Raw genomic sequence first — 24,648 nt, 5'->3', positions numbered from 1 at the left:
AGCACCCCACCCCCCTGGCCTGACACCGGGCCACCGTGACACAGGGAGAGAGAGAGAGAGCGTCCCAGTGGAAGATCCCCCCAGGGCTCCAGAGCTCGCGGCGCAGAGCAGGAACTGGCTTCTAAAACAACAGGCTGTGACAGCAGGCGGGGGCGGGGCGGGGGCGGGGGCAGGCGAGTATAAATGGCCCAGGTAGGCAGGAGACAGAGCGAGTGATACACCTGCTGCACCTGTGCCGGACACAGAGGCAGAGAGAAACAGAAACTGCAGCCCCTCCGCTGGGACACAGAGACTCTACAGATCTCTCCTGGGACACAGAGACTCTACACATCTCTCCTGGGACACAGAGACTCTACACATCTCTCCTGGGACACAGAGACTCTACACATCTCTCCTGCGAAACAAGAGACTACAGATCTCTCCTGGGACACAGAGACTCTACAGAGCCCTACTGGGACAGAAGGACACTGCAGAGCCCTACTGGGAAACAGAGAGACTGTAGCCCTCTGCTGGGACAGAGGGACAGAGAGACTGCAGCCCCTTCACTGGGACACAGAGACAGAGAGACTGCAGCCCCTCCGCTGGGACACAGAGACGGAGAGACTGCAGCCCCTCCGCTGGGACACAGAGACGGAGAGACTGCAGCCCCTCCGCTGGGACACAGAGACGGAGAGACTGCAGCCCCACCGCTGGGACACAGAGACAGAAAGACTGCAGCCCCTCCACTGGGACACAGAGACAGAGAGACTGCAGCCCCTCCGCTGGGACAGAGGGACAGAGGGAGACAGAGAAACTGAGACAATCCGCACATCTCACCTGCTGGGAGAGATTAACAGAGGTACACCGGTACCTGAAGACAGAGAAACAGAGAGAAGAGACCCAGAAGGGGGAAGGACTTTCAGGACAATGACTTCATTCAACCCCCCGGGCCAGTCGCCCCCACGCTGCAGCCCCCAGTTCCCCAGCCTGGGCCAGGAGCCCCCCGAGATCAGCATGTATGGGGAGGGGTACTACCACCCCCCCAGCCTGCCCAGCCCGCCGCGCGGACCCCCATCCTCCTATGACCTGGGGGAGTACGCCACGGGCTCCCCGAACCCTTACCTGTGGTTCAACAGCTCGGGCCTGAACAGCACCCCCTACCTGTCGGGCTCAGCGCCGCCAGGCCCCTTCATGCCACAGCACTACGGCATGCAGCGCTCGTACCTGGCCGGGGGCGGCCCGCCGGGAGACCTGGGCTGGTTCTCCCTGCCCTCTCAGGAGGACCTGATGAAGCTGGTGAGGCCCCCCTACTCCTACTCCGCCCTCATCGCCATGGCGATCCACGGTGCCCCCGACCGCCGCCTGACGCTCAGCCAGATCTACCAGTACGTGGCGGACAACTTCCCCTTCTACAACAAGAGCAAGGCGGGCTGGCAGAACTCCATCCGCCACAACCTGTCCCTCAACGACTGCTTCAAGAAGGTGCCGCGCGACGAGGACGACCCAGGTCAGCCCAGAGCACAGACCCTCGCCACAGGGCACCTCGGCACAGTGGCAGAGCGTTTACTGCTATACTCTCACTGTGCCATACTCTCACTGTGCTATACTCTTGCTGTGCTGTGCTATACTCGTGCTGTGCTGCGCTCTCACTGTGCTATACTCTCACTGTGCTATACTCTTGCTGTGCAGCGCTCTCACTGTGCTATACTCTCACTGTGCTATACTCTCGCTGTGCTGCGCTCTCACTGTGCTATACTCTCGCTGTGCTGCGCTCTCACGGTGCTGTGCTGTGCTGCGCTCTCACTGTGCTGTACTTTCACTGTGCTATACTCTTGCTGTGCTATACTCTCACTGTGCTGCGCTCTCACTGTGCTATACTCTCACTGTGCTGCGCTCTCACTGTGCTATACTCTCGCTGTGCTGCGCTCTCACTGTGCTGTACTTTCACTGTGCTATACTCTTGCTGTGCTATACTCTCGCTGTGCTGCGCTCTCACTGTGATGTAACGTACTGTACTATGCTGTGCACCCCACTACCCACTCTCACTGTGCTGTGATCTTACTGATCTGTGCTCTTATTGTGCTGTACTCTCACTGAGCCATACTGTACTCTCACTGCACTAACTGCACTTTGCTCTCACTGTGTTAAGTGCACTTTGCTTTCACCGAGTTAAGTGCACTTTGCCCTCACTGCTTTGTGCACTTTGCTCTCACTGTGTTAATTGCACTTTGCTCTCACTGCTTTGTGCACTTTGCTCACACTGTGTTAAGTGCACTTTGCTCTCACTGCTTTGTGCACTTTGCTTTCACTGTGTTAAGTGCACTTTGCTCTCACTGTGTTAAGTGCACTTTTGAACTGGTCTCTTGAGAGACAGGGGTAGGAAGAGGAGGAAGAGGCACTCTTTTCCCTGGACTGCAGGTTCTCCCAGCTGTACTAACGCTGCGCTCTCCTGGCTGTGGTCACTGAGCGCTCACCCCTCTCTCCGCAGGCAAGGGCAACTACTGGACTCTGGACCCCAACTGCGAGAAGATGTTCGACAACGGCAACTTCCGCCGCAAGAGGAAGAGGAAGTCCGACCTGGCGCAGAGCGAGAGCTCCGGGGGCTCTCTGGGCTCGGAGTCGGGGGAGAGCAGCCCCAAGGCGCCCAGCGGCCTCATCGACATCGCCGACCCGGGGGCGACCCCCGAGAGAGGCCCCTCCCCTTCCTCCTCGGGCCCCTCGCCCTGCCTCAGCAGCTTCCTGGCGGGCATGTCCACCGTGACGGCGGGGGCCGGCGGCGGAGCAGGCGCAGGCGGAGACCCCGTGAGCCGAGCCCTGCCCCTGGGGCTGGCGGGGGCGGAGGGGCCCCCCAGGTCCAACCAGGCCCCCAGGAGCTTCAGCCCCTACTCCCCCAGCTGCCTGCCCCCTCTCCCAGACTGGAGCGCCCCCCTGCCCCCGCCTGCCCCCCTTACCTCCTCGCCCTCCTCCATGGGCTACAGCAGCTCCGTGCTCAGCCAGCTCAACAGCCACTTCTACCCCAGCCTGGGGGGGGGCGGGGGCTTGCTGTACCCCCGGGAGGGCTCCGAGGTGTAGGGAGAGAGGCACCGACAGACTCACCAGCAGGCAAAGGGAGGGTGGGGAGTGCTCATTTTCATCTGGCGCGGCTCTATGTGTTCGGGCAATGACATGTTGGGGAGCGTGCTCAGAATTGGGCGAGTGCACGTCCGGAGCGGGGGAACGAGGACTCAGCCCCCCTCGGGGCTCCACCGCCTCGGCCCGCACCGCGTTTTCTTCCAGCGACCCGTCCAGAGGGAGAGAGCGCCGGTCTGTTTAGACGCTCGCCGACGTCATCTCTCCGCGCCGGCAGGACGGCTCACCGGTTAGTCCGGCGGAAACCAGCCGTCGGTCGTTCCCTGGAGCTCTGCGGTAACGCAACGGCGACCGAAGACGCAGAGGTGACTCGGACTCATTTAAGCCACTCTCTCGCTGTAAAACCGCCAGTTTCTTCATTTCCTCTTCAGTCAAAGTGAAACGAAAGCTTTGCCAGGACAGCTGAAGCGTGTATGATTGTGTACCTGATTTGTCAATGGTTTCTTTGTGACGTTTTTACTACTTTTTCCAACTCCTCTTTGCAGTGGGGAAGTGGGAATCAGAATAAAAGTTACAATTCCACAATGGCTATGTACTGTGAAGACACATGGCATTTCTGAGGGTGGGGGGCAGGGCTTGTGAGTGACCTCTAACCCCAGTGCCTTATTCTAGTCCTGTACAGCAGTTTGTGCTTGTGATGTATTTCCAAGCCTGTGTAAAGGCTGACCTTTTCCTGGGCAAAATGGGTTTGATGCTTTTTTTGTAATAAAAAAGTTTTTTAAAACAATGTGTGTGTGTTGGGCTGACTGAGTCTCTCACTGTACCCCTCAGTGGGCTGCGCCCTCTCTGTAGACTGAGGGGGCTTCTGTCTGGAAGGATCACAGGTACCAGCCATGGGTTCGATCACAATTTAGTGCCTCACAGCTCCACTTGAATTCTTATTAACGTTTGGTGCCTGAGAGGAGCAGAAGGCATGCTTTTTTGCAGAGGACCAGGTCAGGCATGAACCCCAAAATTGCCATTTCTCCTTTAATCTCCATGTCATTTTGCACGGCGTCTGTCGATGCAGGAACCACCCTAGAATCCTTTAAACTCAACCTGCGTTCAGCTCCGACAGAGGCTGTCAGCGCACTGAGAGCAAATATCTGATATGGGGTGGAGCGGTGGCTCTGTGGCTAAGGATCTGCGCCTGTGACTGGAAGGTTGCTGGTTCAAATCCCGCGGCCGGCAGAGGAATCCTACTCCGTTGGGCCCCCGAGCAAGGCCCTTAACCCTAACTGCTCCAGGGGCGCCGTACAATGGCTGACCCTGCGCTCTGACCCCTGCGCTCTGAGCCGAAGACCCCAAGTTTCTCTCCCTGTCTGTGTGTCTGTGTCTCCATGGAGAAAAAAAAAAAGCTGGGGTATGCGAAAAGACTAATTCCTAATTCAAGAAATTGTATAGGGCTAATAAAGAAACATTACATTACATCTGCGTTCTCAGTGTCTTTACACTGGGGGTACAGAGCATCACTGGGAGGTGTTCAGGAGCCCCGGGGATCCCTGCGCTGGGCTGTCGGCACACACAGGCTAGTGTTGGACACTGTGCCCCCTGTCCCTGTGTGTGTTCGTGTGTGTGGTGTCAACACGTGCACGCAGCACCAGGCAATGTCTCACAGTAGGAAGTTTCCTGTTGTAAACGACAGGAAATATTCTGCTGAGTTATTGTCCTGACAGCACTGTAATTCATCAGTCATGCCAATAAACTTAGAATCTGAATTCGAGAGGGGGTGAGCGAATCACCACACAAGCCAGACTCTGTTTCACTCACTGGGACACACATAATCAAAGTGGAATGCTACAGGTGCCTAAACCAACAATACACACTATTTGAGCATCTGCCAGTATCTGACTGGGTTAAGAGACAGCAAAGAGAAACAGATTCTGATGAAGTACAGGCTCAGTGACCACAGTCTGGCCATAGAAACTGGACACAGACAGACCTGAGTTGTGGTCTGTTTCAGTCTGTTTTCCTGGCTCTCACTGGAGCTGAGTGAGGACTCTCCTTCTGCTCCTCTCTCTCTGTCTCTCACCCCCAGGTGGGTCTCTCGTTTGAGCCCAGGCAAGCAGCTGGATCCTGGGAGATGCCCCGCCCTTCGCCAGGGGTCACAGAGAATGCTGACTCAAATGAGTGTGTGGGGGGGTCCTGGGAGACACCCCGCCCTTCGACAGGGGTCACAGAGAGTGCTGACTCAAATGAGTGTGTGGGGGATCCTGGGAGACACCCCGCCCTTCGACAGGGGTCACAGAGAGTGCTGACTCAAATGAGTGTGTGGGGGATCCTGGGAGACGCCCCTCCCTTCGACAGGGGTCACAGAGAGTGCTGACTCAAGTGTGAGATGGCGAGTGGGAGCTGCTGACAGCAGTGATTCGAACAACTTCCTCCGAGACACAAGGTGGGAAAACAAGAAGAGCCGTTTCTGAGCCCCCATGAGTGCTAACTCCGGGCTCTGTCACCTGGGTCTGTCCTGGGAACTGGATCCGCTGGTCCGGGGACAGTGCTGGGCGTGAGCTCTCAGCTCGTGGGGCTGGAGGGACTGCGTGAGGGAGCGAGGGGGAGAGGGAAGCATTCCTCCCCCAGGCCGGAGTGCACCGCCTGCCCCCCTGCAAAGCCGTCTCGTCTCTCAGATGAAAGGTCAGAGGGCAAGGCAGTGCTCTGATGCCCTAGGGCTGTCTGGGTATTTACCCTCAAACAATGCCCCTGTCTGTTCTCCCTGCTCACAAGAAGCTTACAGGTCTGGGCACCGACGTGATGCCATGCCCAATCCGGGGGACTGTCCCTGACGCCAGGCCCAGTCCACAGGGCTGTCAGTGATGCCAGGCCCAGTCCAGGGGGCTGTCCGTGATGCCAGGCCCAGTCAAGAGGGACTGTCCCTGACGCCAGGCCCAGTCCAGAGCTACTGTCAGTGATGCCAGGCCCAGTCCACAGGGCTGTCCGTGATGCCAGGCCCAGTCCAGAGGGACTGTCCCTGACGCCAGGCCCAGTCCACAGGGCTGTCTGTGATGCCAGGCCCAGTCCAGGGGACTGTCCGTGATGCCAGGCCCAGTCCAGGGGGCTGTCCGTGATGCCAGGCCCAGTCCACAGGGCTGTCCGTGATGCCAGGCCCAGTCCAGGGGACTGTCTGTGATGTCAGGCCCAGTCCAGGGGGCTGTCCGTGATGCCAGGCCCAGTCCAGGAGGCTGTCCGTGACACCAGGCCCAGTACAGAGGGGTCTCTGTGATGCCACGCCAGTCCAGGGGACTGTCTGTGATGCCATTCTGGCATCTGACCACCTACAGAGCTGTGACCTTATCTCACACAACACATAGTCCCCTTAACATACTGACAGTTCAACATTTAGATGTCTTCCCTGTGCCTGTTAGGTACGCTGAAAGCACTGTACAGTAAGCACAGTGAGATCATGGTAAAAGCACAGTACAATGCAGAGTAAAAACACAGTAAAGTGCAGTACAGCCCAGTGATATCAGGGTAAAAGCACAGTACAGCGCAGTAAAGCCCACTAAGATCAGGGTTAAAACACAGAACAGTGCAGTAAAACCCAGTGAGATCGGGGTAAAAGCACAGAACAGTGCAGTAAAGCACAGTGAGATCAGGGTAAAAGCACAGTACGGCGCAGTAAAGCACAGTGAGATCAGGGTAGAAGCACAGTACAGCGCAGTAAAGCACAGTGAGATCAGGGTAAAAGCACAGTGCAGCGCAGTAAAGCCCAGTGAGATCAGGGTAGAAGCACAGTACAGCGCAGTAAAACCCATGAGATCAGGGTAGAAACACAGTACAGTGCAGTACAGCCCAGTGAGATCAGGGTTAAAGCACAGTACAGTGCAGTAAAGCGCAGTGAGATCAGGGTAGAAGCACAGTGCAGTGCAGTGAAGCTCAGTGAGATCAGGGTAAAAGCACAGTGCAGCACAGTAAAGCCCAGTGAGATCAGGGTAGAAGCACAGACCAGCGCAGTAAAGCACAGTGAGATCAGGGTAAAAGCACAGTACAGCGCAGTATAGACCCTGATAAAGCAAGGACAGGTGTGGTCAGAGCCCCAGCTCGCAGCAGAGGTCAGGTACACAGTAACACAGCCCAGAAGACTGTTGGGATTTGAGCAGAGGGTGGGGCAGACAGGAGTCAAACCCCAGGCCTGCACACATACAGCTGGAGAGCCTCAGAAACTCCACAGGGTAGATCCTGCATGGCTCCTTTCCCAGGAAAACAATTCTGATGGAACTGCGAGAAATTTCCAGGGAATGTGGATGCTTCCTGGGGCCACAGCCCTGCAGGCTGTCTTGTTCCCTGTAATGCTATTTTGTACTGGAGTGGTGTCCCGGCATGATAGGGCTCGTAAGGGTTTGCCAGGTGCGTGTCTGTACCCCTGTCTGTCCGTGTGTGGGAGAGAGAGTGTGTGTCAGTGTGGGCCTGTAGATCTGACCAGGGAATAGTGTGCTGACACAGAATGGAAACCAATGGGCAGACCTGTGTGTGTCAGTGTGAGTGTGAGCTTGTGTCAGTGTCAGTATGTGTGAGTGTGAGCTTGTGTCAGTGTCAGTGTGTGTCAGTGTGACTGTGAGCTTGTGTGAGTGTGCGGTTGTGTCAGTGTCAGTGTGTCAGTGTGAGTGTGAGTGTGAGCTTGTGTCAGTGTCAGTGTGTGTCAGTGTGACTGTGAGCTTGTGTGAGTGTGAGCTTGTGTCAGTGTCAGTGTGAGTGTAAGCTTGTGTCATTGTCAGTGTGAGTGTGAGTGTGAGCTTGTGTCATTGTCAGTGTGAGTCTGAGCTTGTGTCAGTGTCATTGTGTGAGTGTGAGTGTGAAATTTTGTCAGTGTCAGTGTGTGAGTGTGAGTGTGAGTGTGAGCTTCTGTCAGTGTCAGTGTGTGAGTGTGAGTGTGAGCTTCTGTCAGTGTCAGTGTGTGAGTGTGAGTGTGAGTGTGAGCTTCTGTCAGTGTCAGTGTGTGAGTGTGAGTGTGAGCTTCTGTCAGTGTCAGTGTGTGAGTGTGAAATTTTGTCAGTGTCAGTGTGTGAGTGTGAGCGTGAGCTTGTGTCAGTGTCAGTGTGTGTCGGTGAGTGTGAGCTTGTGTCAGTGTGAGCAGGGAACAATGTATTGACACAGAATGGGATCCAGTGGGCAGACCTCAGACATACAGGAACACAAATACCTGTGTGTGTCAGTGAGTGTGAGCTTGTGTCAGTGTGTCAATGAGTGTGAGCTTGTGTCAGTGTGAGTGTGAATGTGAGCTTGTGTCAGTGTGTTTCAGCATGTCAGTGCCAGTGTGAGTGTATCTCACTGTAAGTGTGTCAGTGTGTGTGAGTGTGTCGGTGTGTGTATATCACTGCCTGTGTGGAATCTGTCTCACACATGTACACCTTCACAGAGTCTGTCAGCAGTCATGTCTCCTGCCAGCTCTCTAATGGCTCTAGTTGATACCCAATACCTCAGGACTCAGCACATTAATCCCATTCTGTCTGACACACCTTAACAGCAATAAACAGCTCAACTGACAGCCAAATCACAGAGCTTAGCTGTGCCGTCTCTGAGCCGAGCTCAGCAGCAGTGACAGTTCCAGGGTGTGGGGTTAGCATGAAGTCATCTAGCTCTGGAGCCAAACCACCTCTGTGCCACCCTGGGCTTTCCTCGGGGAATATCCTCTGTGCCCACAGCTTCCCAAATCCAGAACTGGGTGACACAGACAGACCTGACTGTCCAGAGAGGACAGGCTCAGTGACCACAGCCTGGCCATAGAAACTGGACACAGACAGACCTGACTGTCCAGAGAGGACAGGCTCAGTGACCACAGCCTGGCCATAGAAACTGGACACAGACAGACCTGACTGTCCAGAGAGGACAGACTCAGTGACCACAGTCTGGCCATAGAAACCGGGAGAAACAGGCAGAGCTGGGAGAGAGGGAGACAAGGAGAGAAAGAGAGGGACACAGACACATGCTGGCTGAATCTGTCCTGCTCCTCCAGCCCCTATGTGCAGAGTGACAGTGACAGGAGCCCCAGTCCTGTCTGAACCTGTCCAGGGAAGACGCCCTGTCAGCACAGCCCTTATCCCCTCTGAGGCCTGCCAGCTCTCTCCGAAACCGCAGAGTTAGAGACCGTGCACACAAAACACACACAGCTTTGGAAAAGAGCTCAATGCAAATTGAGTTTTTTCTTGAAGGTCAACAATACAGTTCATCTTGCCAGTGTGGGGAGTCTCAGAGTCTTTCAGAAGAACTTACAGAGACATGACTGCACATACAGCAGACCCAGTCCTTTACACCAATGTGTGACTCCATCTAGTGTGTGTCTATCTCCGTGCCTGTCTCTGTTTGACTGTCTGTGTGTCTGTCTGTCCCTGCCTGTCTGTCTGCCTACTGTATCTGTCTCTGACTGTCTGTGTGTGTCTGTCCCTGCCTGTCTCTGACTGTCTGTGTGTGTCTGACTGTGCATCTGTCCTGTCTGATTGTCTGTCTGTCTGTCCCTGCCTGTCTCTGTTTGACTGTCTGTGTGTCTGCCTACCTGTCTCTGACTGTCTGTGTGTGTCTGACTGTGCCTCTGTCCTGCCTGACTGTCTGTCTGTGTGTCTTTCTGCCTGACTCTGTCTCTGTCTCTGAACTTAGTCATGATCATGAGAGTGTGGCTTGACTTAAGAGCACCCCACATGCATGAACACACCACATGGTGTGGCAGATCTGTGTGCAGTCTGCATGTCCTCTCTGTGCCCATGTGCTTCCTCCCACCTCCCAGAGACATTAACTAGTTCTCCACAGGTACCAGTTCTGTGGGTGCTTTGTGTGCCCAAGCACCCCCAGATTGCTGATCTTTTTATTGAGACAGCAGGGCTGAATCCACAGGGGCAGAAGAATTGTGCTGTTTCCTGTCTTGTCCCAGACTCCATGGTCTACGCAACGGACTGGCTGTAAACTATGATTCAGCTTACTGGGGATGTAAAAGGCAAGGGCTTTAATAACGTTTTCACTGTGACAGGCTATCAGAGCTGTCATCTCACTGAGAAATACTCTTCAGCAGCTAGAAATCTGTAACTTATCTGGAGCTGAAAATGAATTTGAGGGGTCAACTCCACTGGTCACCTCCTGTGACCCTCCAGGACTGGAGCCGTGGCCCCCCAGATCTGCCTGGCCCTGCCTTTGGGGTGGCTGCTAGCTCATTGATCCCAGATCCCATCCTGCTGTTTCTAGAAAGAAGCCAGGCTATCAGCTTCAACAGCTCTCAGCTCTCAGTGAGGTCTTGCTGGAGTGTGACACAGTTTCGACAGGGTTCGACTTGGTTTCGATCCTGCGCTGTTGATCCTGCGTCCTCTCTCTGCTGGCCTGTTTCCTCGCTTCCTCAGTGTCCGGCAGATGACCCCAGTGACCACGATGTGTCAACCCCACATCTCTCCCGGTCTCACAAGCAGCCTCTCCCAGCTCGGCGTGTCCCTTACTTTGTGTTCCCTCCTTGCAACACCCTGTCCTCGTCTGCTGCGACTCTGTGCCCGCTGGGACATCGGTCTCTGTGCGAGAGTCTGGGGGCAGGTCCGTTAATTGCTTCGTATCAGAGCCGGGAATGGCAGCTGTGTGTGGTGGCTGCACCTGTGTTCCAACAGTCAATAATCAAGTTACAAAGGGCAAAGGTTAAGGGTCAGGGGCCAAGGCCCAGGTTGGTCTGTTTATATGTTATAAACGTGACAGAAATTCCCCTCCTGGCTAATTGTAATTGTAGGGAAGAAGGAGCAGTCAAATAAGATCTTTGATGTCCTCATCCTGAGGTGCTAGTGAAAGTCTGCGTGAAACTTGAGTACTAGCTGACAGCAAGAACAGGCGTGTTGGAGGTGCAGTGGAGTGTTAATACACCTTGTGAAGCAGCTTCTTTTTCCTCCCCTGATCTGTGTGTCGTGGGGCTGCAGGAGGACTGAACCCCACTCTGGTCTTGTCCAGTTTCTCTCTCCTCCCCTGATCTGTGTGCCATGGGGCTGCAGGAGGACTGAACCCCACTCTGGTCTTGTACAGTTTCTCTCTCCTCCCCTGATCTGTGTGTCGTGGGGCTGCAGGAGGACTGAACCCCACTCTGGTCTTGTACAGTTTCCCTCTCCTCCCCTGATCTGTGTGTCGTGGGGCTGTTGAATGGGAGTGGGGATGAAGTGAGTCCTCTCTTGTGTGTGAGACACTCTGTATGTGAAATTAATTACCTAACGAGGTGATCTGAGCAGTTGGGGAAAGAGCACACTCAGTCAATGTGAGTGGCAGCTCACTGCATTGATAGGATCAGGCGCTGACAGATGGTAACCAGTGGTTTTCTGATGCACTGCTTTTTGGTGTTTTTTCCATAAGTGTTCAGTGAAGCATGCTGTAAAATCTTGATGTGTCTTTCCAGCCTTTCTCCTAGATTCTGGCTCAAGGATGACTGTGCCTTCCCTCTCTCCCTCTCTCCCCACCTCTCTATCCCTCTATACCTCTATCTGTCTGTCCTACTCTCTCTTTCACCCTGTCCCCCTGTCCCTCACACGTCTGTCCCTCTGTCTCTCTCTCCCTCTATCCCTCTCCCTCTGTCCCTCTGTCTCTCTCCTTCTCCCTGTCCCTCTGTCCCTCACCCCTCTGTCCCTCTGTCCTTCTCTCTCCCTCTCCCTGTCCCCCTGTCCCTCACACGTCTGTCTCTCCTACTCTGGGCCCCCAGACTGCAGCAGCTCAGTCTTATCAGAGCTCTCCTGTGGTCTGACAGTTGGTCCCCGTTTGAACGAAAGACCAAATTTTATCTCCAATCCTAACCGGAAATTTAAGCTGTAAACTGCTGTAATAGACAGACGTTTATGTACGCAAAGGTAATCTGTCCCATGGAGCGGAGACAAGTCGCTGCAGGTTGTGAGAGACGGAGAGGACACACATTGCCTGAGGCAAGCCTGCTGACACCAGACTGCCACACACAGCTCCCAGCATTGCTCAACACACACCGACACACACACGCACACACATGCACCTGCTTGCAGGCACGCTGCCACATAATAATATCCTCAGACTTACATACCACTTTCCTGGACACTGCACTCAAGGTGCTCTACAGGTAATGGGGATCCCCTCCACCACCACCAGTGTGCAGCCCCACCTGGATGATGCTCCAGTACGCTCACCACACACCAGCTCTCAGTGGGGAGGAGAGCAGAGTGATGAAGCCAGCTCAGAGATGGGGATTATCAGGAGGCCATCATGGGTAAAGGCCAGGGGGAAATTTGGCCAGGAAGCCGGGGTTACACCCTTACTCTTTTTGAGAAACGCCCTGGGGTTTTTAATGACCACAGAGTCAGGACCTAAGTTTTACATCTCATCTGACAGATGGGCTCTTTTTTACAGTATTGTGTCCCCGTCACTATAATGGGGCATTAGGACCCAGACCGCAGGGTGAGCGCCCCCTACTGGTCTCACTAACACCTCTTCTAGCAGCAGCCTTAGTTTTTCCCAGGAGTCTCCCATCCAGGTACTGGCCAGACTCACACCTGCTGAGCTTCAGTGGCTGCTGGCTGGGAGTTGTAGTGATAGAGCCTGATAACACGCACAAACAGGCACGTGAGCACTCTGACAGTGACACATGCACACACACTGACAAACACACACAGACTCACACACTGACACACGCTCTGACAAACACACAGACTCATACAGACACACACACTGACACACACACACGGACTCACACAGACATACGCTCGGACAAACACACAGACACACATTGATACACAATCTGACACACACACAGACCCACAGACACACACGCTCTGACAAACACACACTTTGACACACACAGACCCACAAAGACCCACACAGACACACACGCTCTGACAAACACACACAGACACACACACACACTGACTCACACGGGTACACCTACACTGACACACGCTCGGACACAAACACACACAAACACGACACACCGAAGAGAAATGAAAAACTTCATGTCTGGACTCTGAAGCACAGCGAGAGACAAGCTGTGTGTCTGTGCCTCCTGTTCTTTCACATCCTCAGCTGCACTCTGCTCTGTCCCTCTATGGAAACATCGTTTTGTCCTCGATGAGGCGAGTTTGTCAGTCCTCTGCAGGAGCAGGATAAAGACACAGACACCGAATGCCCCAGGGAGTGGGGCTGAAAGTAATGGATTTATAAACACACACACTGCGCTCACTTTCTTTTCTGAAAAGAAAAACATGATCAATCATGAGGCCGGCATGTCAGGGGCAGAGCGCCACAGCCCGAGGCGCTGGGAATATTGCTCAACTCGGTGCGACTGCAATCAATAAATCTACAGGTACACCTGCTCTCAGGGCCATGGCAGTCTGCCATACACCTGCTCCCGCAGAACTGCCTTCACCCAGACAGCGGGAGTTCTGGAGACTCAGAGTCACAGGGTCACTGGGGAACAGAGTCAGAATATCAGAGTGTCACAGAGTCAGAGTGTCATGGAGTAAGAGAGTGTGAATATCAGAGTGTCACAGAGTCAGAGTGTCATGGAGTAAGAGAGTGTGAATATCAGAGTATCAGAGAGTCAGAGAGGCACAGTGTCACAGAGTCAGAGTGTCACACAGTCAGAGTGTCAGAGTGTCACAGAGTCAGAGTGTCAGAGTGTCAGAGTGTCACAGAGTCAGAATATCAGAGTGTCACAGAGTCAGAGTGTCATGGAGTAAGAGAGTTTGGATATCAGAGTATCAGAGAGTCAGAGAGGCACAGTGTCACAGAGTCAGAGTGTCAGAGTGTCACAGAGTCAAAGTGTCAGAGTGTCAGAGAGTCAGAGAGGCACAGTGTCACAGAGTCAGAGTGTCAGAGTGTCACACAGTCAGAGTGTCAGAGTGTCAGAGTGTCAAAGAGTCACAGAGTCACAGAGTCAGATTGTCAGAGTGTCAGAGAGTCACAGAGTCAGAATATCAGTGTCACAGAGTCAGAGAGGCACAGTGTCACAGAGTCAGAGTGTCAGAGAGTCAGAGAGTCAGAGAGTCAGAGAGTCACAGAGTCAGAATATCAGAGTGTCACAGAGTCAGAGAGGCACAGTGTCACAGAGTCAGAGTGTCAGAGAGTCAGAGAGTCACAGAGTCACAGAGTCAGAATATCAGAGAGTGAGAGATGGGGAAAAGAGAGAGACAGAGAGAGCGAGGGGGAGACGGGGAACATGGAGAGACAGAGGAGACAGGAGAAGACAGAGACAGACAGAGAGGCCAAAGACAGAAAGAGACAGGAGAGACAGGCTGAGCCCGAGAGAGACAGAGAGAAGGAGAAGACGGGGAGACAAACACAGACAGAGAGGCGAGAGACAGAAAGAGACAGGAGGAGACAGGAGCAGACAGACACAGACAGAGGAGACAGACCCCTGCTTCCTGAAGCAGTAGTAGTTGTAGTGACAGTGTGGTCTCAGGACAGTAGTTGTAGTGACAGTGTGGTCTCAGGACAGTAGTTGTAGTGGCAGTAGTAGTTGTAGTGGCAGTGTGGTCTCAGGACAGTAGTTGTAGTGGCAGTGTGGTCTCAGGACAGTAGTTGTAGTGGCAGTAGTAGTTGTAGTGGCAGTGTGGTCTCAGGACAGTAGTTGTAGTGGCAGTGTGGTCTCAGGACAGTAGTTGTAGTGGCAGTAGTAGTTGTAGTGACAGTGTGGTCTCAGGACAGTAGTTGTAGTGACAGTGTGGTCTCAGGACAGTAGTTGTAGTGGCAGTAGTAGTTGTAGTGACAGTGTGGTCTCAGGACAGTAGTTGTAGTGGCAGTGTGGTCTCAGGACAGTAATTGTAGTGGCAGTAGTAGTTGTAGTGACAGTGTGGTCTCAGGACAGTAGTTGTAGTGGCAGTGTGGTCTCAGGACAGTAATTGTAGTGGCAGTAGTAGTTGTAGTGACAGTGTGGTCTCAGGACAGTAGTTGTAGTGGCAGTGTGGTCTCAGGACAGTAGTTGTAGTGGCAGTAGTAGTTGTAGTGGTAGTGTGGTCTCAGGACAGTAGTTGTAGTGACAGTGTGGTCTCAGGACAGTAGTTGTAGTGGCAGTAGTAGTTGTAGTGGCAGTGTGGTCTCAGGACAGTAGTTGTAGTGACAGTGTGGTCTCAGGACAGTAGTTGTAGTGGCAGTAGTAGTTGTAGTGGTAGTGTGGTCTCAGGACAGTAGTTGTAGTGGCAGTAGTAGTTGTAGTGACAGTGTGGTCTCAGGACAGTAGTTGTAGTGGCAGTGTGGTCTCAGGACAGTAGTTGTAGTGGCAGTAGTAGTTGTAGTGACAGTGTGGTCTCAGGACAGTAGTTGTAGTGGCAGTAGTAGTTGTAGTGGTAGTGTGGTCTCAGGACAGTAGTTGTAGTGACAGTGTGGTCTCAGGACAGTAGTTGTAGTGGCAGTAGTAGTTGTAGTGACAGTGTGGTCTCAGGACAGTAGTTGTAGTGACAGTGTGGTCTCAGGACAGCCGCCCCTCCGGTTACCCACAATGCTCTGAACGCCTGCAGCTGTGGAGCTGTCCCTGCAGCTCATTTAGTTTAGTTGGGGTGGGGGTGCCCCCTCTCAGCCTGGGTCAGACGGCCTGGTCACCCGCCCCGGTGAGTCAACCCCAGGCGTGGGTGCCCTGCCCTCTTGGGACTCGGGAATGGCTCGGGAATAACGGGACTGCAGGTGGAGTGTGCCCGGGGCGTGAGGCGGCAGGCCGCTGTTGACAGGGTAAACACAGCGGCGATCCGCGCCAGCCCAAAACACAGCGAGAGGTGTGCCACCCCCCAGAACCCCATCACCTGCCCCCCCCCACCTGGCCCTCTGTTGTGAATATCAACAGCTTTATCACCTCCATCTGAAGCACACGGCACGCCAGCTCGGGGCCTGCAGCCTGCAGTCTGGAGCTCCTCAGCAGCAGGAGGAAACCTTCAGAGAGAGAGGAGAGAGGAGAGAGACAGAGGAGAAAGAGACGAGGGAGAGAGGAGAGAGAGGAGAGAGGAGAGAGGGGAGAGAGGAGAGAGACAGAGGAGAAAGAGGAGAAAGAGACGAGAGAGAGAGGGGAGAGAGGAGTGAGGAGAGAGAGGAGAGAGGGGAGAGAGGAGATAGACAGAGGAGAAAGAGAGGAGAGAGAGAGGAGAGAGAGGAGAGAGGAGAGAGGAGAGAGACAGAGGAGAAAGAGGAGAAAGAGACGAGAGAGAGAGGGGAGAGAGGAGTGAGGAGAGGGAGGAGAGAGGGGAGAGAGGAGATAGACAGAGGAGAAAGAGAGGAGAGAGAGAGGAGAGAGAGGAGAGAGAGGGGGAGGGGGGAGAGGAGAGAGGAGACAGAGAATAGACGAGAGAGAGAGGGGAGAAAGGCAAAGTCAACCAAATCAAAGCACAAGCCAAGCACCACTACCTCACCCCCTGGGACACACACACACACAGGGACACACACACAGGGACACACACGCTGCCAGCAGAGAGAAGAAGAGACAGAGATGCACTTTCTGCTGCACTGTGAGAAATACTCTGGAATGACACAAACATTCCTCCCTGAAATAACCCATCTAATCTGGGAATCTGGGATCTGGGAAATCTAATCCCAGAATTCCCACTCCTGCCAGAATCAGCTTCTGTTCCTACTGGGAGAGGAAACTCAAGAGAGCTGCAGCCCAGCGTGTGATCTCCTGTCACAGCCTGAGGACAGACAGTGAGCCTGTCTCCCAGTACTGCTCTATGTGCTGTATGTAAATGTTGTATCATGTCGGAGCTGTAAATGTCTGTAGACTTTGTGTTGATTCTATTTGCTTTAAAACTCTTAGAAGGTGAGTGTGACTTTGAGTGGCGAGAGGGGAGGCAGGTGGCTGTACTGTCAGTGTCTGGAGATGTGTTCATTGAATCTGCTTGGTCCACACTGTAGCTCACAGCGCGTAGCTCCCAGACCCGTCCAGCGGTGCAGCGGAGGGGGGCTCTGAGCCTTAGGGAACAGCCCTGCACGGCCTGTCCGCGGGCCCGGAATCCGCCGAGGTGTGGTAACAAGCGGGGCGTCCTGACGCGGCGCCAGGGCCTGAGACACGATGCCCACTGGGGATCAATCCACCAGCACCTCTCAAACACACACACACACACACAGGACTCAAGAATGAACGCGGAGCTCCAGGAAGGTTTCTCCTTTATTCGGTGACACAGTCAGGGCCGTGTGCCCCCCGGCCTGGCAGACACCCCCTGCTCTGCTCTGGGGTTCCCGGACAGGGTGGGGCGGGGCCCGCGTGCCAGCCTGCCTCTCCACGCTGCCCCTCAGCGCCGCCCAGGACACCCAGGGTAACGGGGTCCCTCAGGGAGCTCCAAGCTGTGGTGTGAGGTGATCTCCGCTCTCCTGCTCCCTGGGCTGAGGCTCTCACTCCTGGAGAGCACTAAATATTCTATTCTCTGATCTGGAGCACATCCTCCTGTTAAGTATTATTATTGTAAGAATTATTATTATTGTAATGGTGGACTGCTGTCCCGTCCAGCCTGGATCCTGCTTTGTGGCCGTTGCTTGCTGGGACTGACTCCGGCTCCCACGCGACCCTTTACTGGACAGAGTGGACAGAAGATGGAGGAGTGGATTGGTATTATTGCTGTGTCGATTATCACGCTCTCCACAGTCTTTGCTGCTCTGGGTACATTAACATCTGGGGATTCCTGCCATCTCTCAGATCTCTACACCACTGCACACCCCACAGGCATCTCCACGCTGCTCTGCTCTGTCCTGCTGGAGTGTCACAGGGAGGGCAGCCTGCTGGCACTGGATGAGCAGACGGACAGGCTGACGGACTGTCCAGTGAGATCGAGGTGAGATCAGGGTAAAAGCACAGTACAACACAGTAAAGCCCAGTGAGATCAGAGTAAAAACACAGTACAGTGCAGTACAGCCCAGTGATATCAGAGTAAAAACACAGTACAGTGCAGTACAGCCCAGTGAGATCAGGGTAGAAGCACAGTACAGTGCAGTAAAGCCCAGTGAGATCAGGGTAGAATCACAGTACCGTCCAGTAAAATACAGTGAGATCAGGGTAGAAGCACAGTACAGTGCAGTAAAGCCCAGTGAGATCAGAGTAAAAACACAGTACAGTGCAGTACAGCCCAGTGATATCAGAGTAAAAACACAGTACTGTGCAGTACAGCCCAGTGAGATCAGGGTAGAAGCACAGTACAGTGCAGTAAAATACAGTGAGATCAGGGTAGAAGCACAGTACAGTGCAGTAAAGCCCAGTGAGATCAGAGTAAAAACACAGTACAGTGCAGTACAGCCCAGTGATATCAGAGTAAAAACACAGTACAGTGCAGTACAGCCCAGTGAGATCAGGGTAGAAGCACAGTACAGTGCAGTACAGCCCAGTGTGATCAGGGTAGAAGCACAGTACAGTGCAGTACAGCCCAGTGAGATCAGGGTAGAAGCACAGTACCGTGCAGTAAAATACAGTGAGATCAGGGTAGAAGCACAGTACAGTGCAGTAAAGCCCAGTGAGATCAGAGTAAAAACACAGTACAGTGCAGTAAAGCCCAGTGAGATCAGAGTAAAAACACAGTACAGTGCAGTACAGCCCAGTGATATCAGAGTAAAAACACAGTACAGTGCAGTACAGCCCAGTGAGATCAGGGTAGAAGCACAGTACAGAACATGTGAGACCACGGTCTGTGAGCACAGGGAGAGCGCTGTACCTGGCAGAGAGAGGCGCTCCGATCTGCCTGGGAGAGCGCGGTTCTAGTGCCGGAGGCGCGTCTGGACCCGGGCCCGTTCCCGCCGAACTGCGCTGCCTGGAACCTGGCCTGGCTCAGCGGAGGCCCCTGGCTGGGGAGGGTCATTAACTTTAAAGGCCCTGTGCGGAGATGTAATCAGCGCGCCGGGCTCTGCCAGGGCCCTAGTCCAGAGGGCTGAGCTGGGCCTCTGCTGAGCACAGGACTCAGGGGGGACACTCGCACCCCGAGGCAGGGCCAGGGTGACCTGGGGGGCAGTGCACCTCCTCCCAGATCAGCTACAGCGAGCCTCTTCCAAGACTCCCAAAAACAGCTTTCCCCCAGTGCAAGGCAACAGAACTAGTCCAGGGGTCCCACTCTGTCTCGGACCCCTCCTGCAGGAGGAGCTGAGATGGGAAGAGATACACAGGGACCGGGCCTTGCCTTTTCCTTAAATATGGTCCTGACTCCAGTATTAAACATGAACCCCTTTTCTCTAAACTAGAGCCCTGACTCCACTATTAAATATGAACCCTTTTCTCTAAACTAGAGCCCTGACTCCACTATTAAATATGAACCCTTTTCTCTAAACTAGATTCCTGACTCCACTATTAAATATGAACCCTTTTCTCTTAACTAGAGCCCTGACTCCAGTATTAAATATGAACCCCTTTTCTCTAAACTAGAGCCCTGACTCCAGTATTAAACATGAACCCTTTTCTCTAAACTAGAGCCCTGACTCCAGTATTAAACATGAACCCTTTTGACTCTGGTGTTGGATCTGGGTTCTCTCCTGCACCCTTGACCTCCGGAGACAGGGGAGAGGAGGCCCTGTGTCGTTCTGGCTGGCACCAGCGGAGACAAGCCCTCCAGTGGGTTCTGCTCCTCCCAGTTTCTCCTCGGAGAAAGAGGAGCGAGTTCCAGGTAGAGGCTGGGCCGCCAACCCAAAACACAAACACACGCTGCTCGCGCCGAGCTGTTTACCCAACACCGTCCTCCGTCCCCGGCTCGCCCGCCTGTGTTTAGTAAACTGAGCGGAGCTTAGATGTCAGGCCATGCAGGCAGACCGGCGGCCCTGGGCTCGGCCCTGACCGCACGCCGCGTTGTGTGTAAACACAGACGCACGCAACCGAGCGCGTCAGGGACAGGCAGGCTGCCCCCGAGAGCACGCACAGCTCCCGTCCTCTCTCCTCTCCCTCTCCCAGTAGGACCGGGACCTGTTCTGATTCTGGCAGGAGTGGGAATTCTGGGATTCGATTTGTTATTTTAGGGAAGAATGTTTGGCTGATCCCAGAGTTTCTCACAGAGCAGCAGAAAGTGCATCTCTGTCTCCGTTTCTATGGGCAGGCTGTGGTCACTGAGCCTGTCCTCTCTGGACAGTCAGGTCTGTCTGAGTCCAGTTTCAATGGCCAGGCTGTGGTCATTGAGCCTGTCCCCTCTGGACAGTCAGGTCTGTCTGTGTCCAGTTTCTATGGCCAGGCTGTGGTCACTGAGCCTGTCCTCTCTGGACAGTCAGGTCTGTCTGAGTCCAGTTTCTATGTCCAGGCTGTGGTCACTGAGCCTGTCCTCTCTGGACAGTCAGGTCTGTCTGTGTCCAGTTTCTATGGCCAGGCTGTTGTCACTGAGCCTGTCCTCTCTGGACAGCCAGGTCTGTCTGTGTCCAGTTTCTATGGCCAGGCTGTGGTCACTGAGCCTGTCCTCTCTGGACAGTCAGGTCTGTCTGAGTCCAGTTTCTATGTCCAGGCTGTGGTCACTGAGCCTGTCCTCTCTGGACAGTCAGGTCTGTCTGTGTCCAGTTTCTATGTCCAGGCTGTGGTCACTGAGCCTGTCCTCTCTGGACAGTCACGTCTGTCTGTGTCCAGTTTCTATGGTCACTGAGCCTGTCAGGTCTGTTGCTCTTTGCTGTCTCTCACCCTGGTCAGATACTCACCAGTCTCCGCCTCTCTGCGATCTGGAGCAGCGCAGTTCTGGAGGGTCCCCTGGCTGGACGGTCAAACTCTCCCAGTGCAGGCTGGCAGGCCTGTCATCTCTGTATAAAACCAGCACCTCTCAATGAGGAGGGGGTTTCTGGGGAGCCCTGGGGGGGGGGTCTCTTGCACAAACACACACACACAGGAGGGGGAGACACAACAAACACCACTTGTCACCCCATGATCTGAAACCCCTCTGTCGGTCACTGCCCACCCACAAGTACCCAGAGAATCCCTCCGCTGCTGGGGACCAGGATGAGTGAACATCCCAGAAAACTGTCCCGAATCCCACCTCAGGCCTGGAAAGATCCGGCTCCTCCTCAACCCTGCTGTGTGACCTCAACCCTGCTGTGTGAGTCCAGAAGGTCACAGGAAGAGCCAGGAATGAAGAATACCTGAACAAACTGTCCATGTGATTTCCAGATTTCTGGAACGAGCTGGCTGCAGTCCTGTCCTGTCGGAGTCCACAGGCCCATGGAGACAGCAGGGCATGACCTCTGAACTCTCCCCAGGCGGTCCCAGTTCAGGGGAACACCGCACAGGAGGCGGTCCCGGATCGAATCCCTGGTGGACGCCCAGATTCCCGAGGGGAGGAGAATCCCCAGTTTTCCAGCCACGCCAGACTCCAGGGTCTTCCGAAAGGGAATCCCAGCAGACCCTCCAGTCCGACTCCAGTCCCTGCTCTCCCTTTCCTGAGCAGATCTGTGCTGCAGAGCCCACTCTCTCTCGGGCTTATATACAAGATTGAGGGAAAAACACAACAAACAAGAAAAAATCCTATTTGACCATAAAATATTTGAGATGTCAACATCGAATAAACAATTTTCCCAGCCCTGGCCTTGGTGTGGATGAGGAGAGCTGTGCGGAATGGGACACAGAGGCCAGCTGGATGCTGGCAGTGTCAGTGGTACCAACTGTTTATCAGTTTCAACAGCTAACACTGGGTGTTTCTTCACTAAATACAGGAGCCTGGGCACAGGCAGAGCCAAGGAGACAGAAAAGCAGAGCCACAGAGTGATATAAGGAGAGTGCAGGCAAGATGTTGAGAAAAGGCGTCTGCTTTTTTTAAAAAAAAAAAATCAAACCTTTTTCAGGGGAATTCGGAAGAACAGCGCCCTCTTGTGGACGGACATGGCCGGTGGTCGCAAACAGGCGGTGCTTGCTCGCCGGTGGGACGCCACTGCCACCCAGTGGTAGAAAAGTGGAACTGCACCACCTGCTGCCGAGTGACCAGGAATGCTCACGGGAGGCTCCCGCAGTGCAGCTCATTTTTCAGAAGCCCTTAGTGTACATTGAGACCCCACGTCTCCTCTCTTCATTTGCCGTTAGCGGTTTCCACCGATCCAGCTGTCCTGTGCCGGTTTCTCAAGCCAGAACAGTCCTGCTCACGCAGTGACCCCAGTGTCCAGCTCTCTGCAGGCTACGGTATGGGACTGTGGAGTAGACCAGCAGACTGCACCAGGGGTCAGTGCTCGAGCCTGTGGTCCAGAGGGTCCCAGGCTCGAACCCCAGGCTGAAGCATCTTGTACCATTGGGCAAGTTGCTTCTCCGAGGCTGCATTAAAGAGCCTGCTAAACTAATGCGTCGTGTTGTCAATTTTACAGAAACATGTTACTCAACTGCATGTAGCTGGTTAAACTGGGCATCAACCGAGGTTTTACCGAATTTACCTGCCTTAATGGATGGTGGGAGTGTGGAACAAGACGTTGAAGCTGATAGCCTGGCTCCCCTCACCAATCAGCTGGATGAGATCCTCCAGTCAGAACAGTTGGCTCTTCCTTACACAGAGAGTGGTGGGAGTGTGGAACAAGATGTTGAAGGTGATAGCCTGGCTTCCTTCACCAATCAGCTGGATGAGATCCTCCAGTCAGAACAGTTGGCTCTTCTTTACACAGAGAGTGGTGGGAGTGTGGAACAAGATGCTGAAACTGATAGCCTGGCTTCCCTCACCAATCAGCTGGATGAGATCCTCCAGTCAGAACAGGAGGCTCTTCTTTACACAGAGAGTGGTGGGAGTGTGGAACAAGATGCCCAACCATGTTATTAAGGCAAATACCCTGAAGAGATTCTAAGAAACAGCTGGATGAGACCCTTAGAATGATCATGAATAAAACTGGATTTCTGACTAATAATGGATTAGAAGAGGAAAGGGACAAAACACGAGTGTTTTTTCTTAAAAACAAGTGCAATTTGACATTCAAGATCCTTGTGTGCTAGTGGAAAAAGCATAAATGTTGCAAGAGTAGTTCAGGTAGGTAGCAGCGTCAGCATGCGTAGGCTGCATTTTCCCCTGCAACAGGGCTCACTGTATCACCAGCAAGTACATAAATAACACCACACTCATTTTCACATTTTGTTTTTCAGAAGCTCACTGGGGCCTGGGCACTGGGCACTGCACAGTAGTTGTATCCCGAAACTGAGTCGTTCAGGTTAAACATTGTCACCAAGCAAACTGAAGAGCTTTGATCAACGGTCTTGATTGTTTCCCACTCTTACCTTTAGGTTTGGGGAACAAGTCAAAATCCATAGATCGCAGAAATGCTCAGTTGACACCCGAGGTAGGGTCAGGGTTAGCATTCACAAACTACTTAGACAATATTTAAGCTCAGTGCTGGATTTTTTTCCCAGAACTTTCTTGGGCCCGGGTGGTGCAGTTCCACCTCAGGACCATTCCTGATCACTCGGATGACATCTTGTACCTCCAGCAACCTCGTTTACTGTATCTCCTGCAGTAAATGCCCAGCCGTCCACACTGGGGAAACAGGAAGGAGACTCGGAGACCGCTTCAGAGGACGTGTTAGGGCCACGAAGACTAAAGATCTCTCCAAGCCCATAGTTTCTCATTTCACCTCAGACGGCCATGATCACACTGATCTCTCCATCTCCGTTCTCAAAGTAGGGTTTAACTCCCATAGCAGAAAGACATCAGAAACGAAAATGATCCTGAAACCTGGCTCACACTTCCCCCTTCTCTCAACGACAGATTGTTTTCTTCCAATCCTCTCTGTTCATCTGTAGGTTTAGTTTCACCCCTCTCCTCACCCCTCTCGGCCTCACACCACCTGACTGGCCACTCTGCCTCCCCCTGCTCCCGCCTCCGCTCTCCTGGCTTGTGTTTTCCCCAGATCTATTATAATAATAATAATAATAATAATAATAATAATTGTTTACACTTATATAGCGCTTTTCTGGACACTCCACTCAAAGCGCTTTACAGGTAATGGGGTCTCCCCTCCACCACCACCAGTGTGCAGCCCCACCTGGATGATGCGACGGCAGCCATAGTGCACCAGAACGCTCCCCACACACCAGCTCTCAGTGGGGAGGAGAACAAAGTGACGAAGTTCAGTCCAGTTCAGAGATGGGGATTATTAGGCCATGATTGGTAAGGGCCAATGGGAAATTTGGCCAGGACACTGGGGTTACACCCCTACTCTTTTCGAGAAGTACCCTGGGATTTTTAATATCCATAGTCAGGACCTCGGTTTTACGTCTCATCCGAAGGAAGACGCCTGTTTACAGTAGTGTCCCCGTCACTATACTGGGGCATTAGGACCCACACAGACTGCAGGCTGAGCACCCCCTGCTGGCCCCACTAACACCTCTTCCAGCAGCAACCTTAGTTTTCGCCAGGTCTCCCATCCAGGTACTGACCAGGCTCACACCTGCTGAGCTTCAGTGGGCTGCCAGTTGTGAGTTGCAGGGTGATATGGCTGCTGGCGATATCACCCTGTAACTATGTGGGAATCACATAGATATGTGATAAATATCTATGTGGCAACCCACATAGATATTATCTTTGCTGACTGCCCTGTCTGTCTCACACACAAAGAAGGCTCCACAGCCGAAACGTCGTGTTTTCTTTCTTCTCTTTTCAGCATGGAATAAATCTATTACTTGTTCCAATGTTGCAAGAGACCTTACTTTTAACTTTATACCCTAACACTGGTTACGGCTTCAGCAGCAGAGTCAATATTAACACCAGGTCTTCAACAACAGTA

General features: G+C 53.5%; 1 protein-coding gene and 1 long non-coding RNA gene across 2 annotated transcripts; one reads left to right on the top strand and one right to left on the bottom strand.

Moving 5' to 3' along the window:
* The first annotated feature begins 181 nt into the window (after positions 1 to 181).
* On the top strand, positions 182 to 3,835 carry foxi3a (forkhead box I3a). The gene is made up of 2 exons (XM_069196059.1): positions 182 to 1,486; positions 2,468 to 3,835. Exons 1-2 carry the CDS (start codon positions 907 to 909, stop codon positions 3,049 to 3,051), a joined length of 1,164 nt encoding a protein of 387 aa, XP_069052160.1. The 5' UTR covers positions 182 to 906; the 3' UTR covers positions 3,052 to 3,835.
* A 13,278-nt stretch (positions 3,836 to 17,113) lies between these two features.
* LOC107077634 (uncharacterized) lies at positions 17,114 to 21,340 on the bottom strand. Its single transcript, XR_011191173.1, has 2 exons — positions 18,663 to 21,340; positions 17,114 to 17,533 (listed from the first exon to the last, which is right to left on the bottom strand). It is a non-coding gene; the product is annotated as an uncharacterized lncRNA (long non-coding RNA).
* Between the last annotated feature and the right edge of the window lie 3,308 nt (positions 21,341 to 24,648).

The sequence above is a fragment of the Lepisosteus oculatus genome, chromosome 11 (assembly GCF_040954835.1).
Source record: "Lepisosteus oculatus isolate fLepOcu1 chromosome 11, fLepOcu1.hap2, whole genome shotgun sequence".
Classification (NCBI taxonomy): Eukaryota; Metazoa; Chordata; class Actinopteri; order Semionotiformes; family Lepisosteidae; genus Lepisosteus; species Lepisosteus oculatus.
This window is presented reverse-complemented; position numbering and strand designations above follow the sequence as displayed.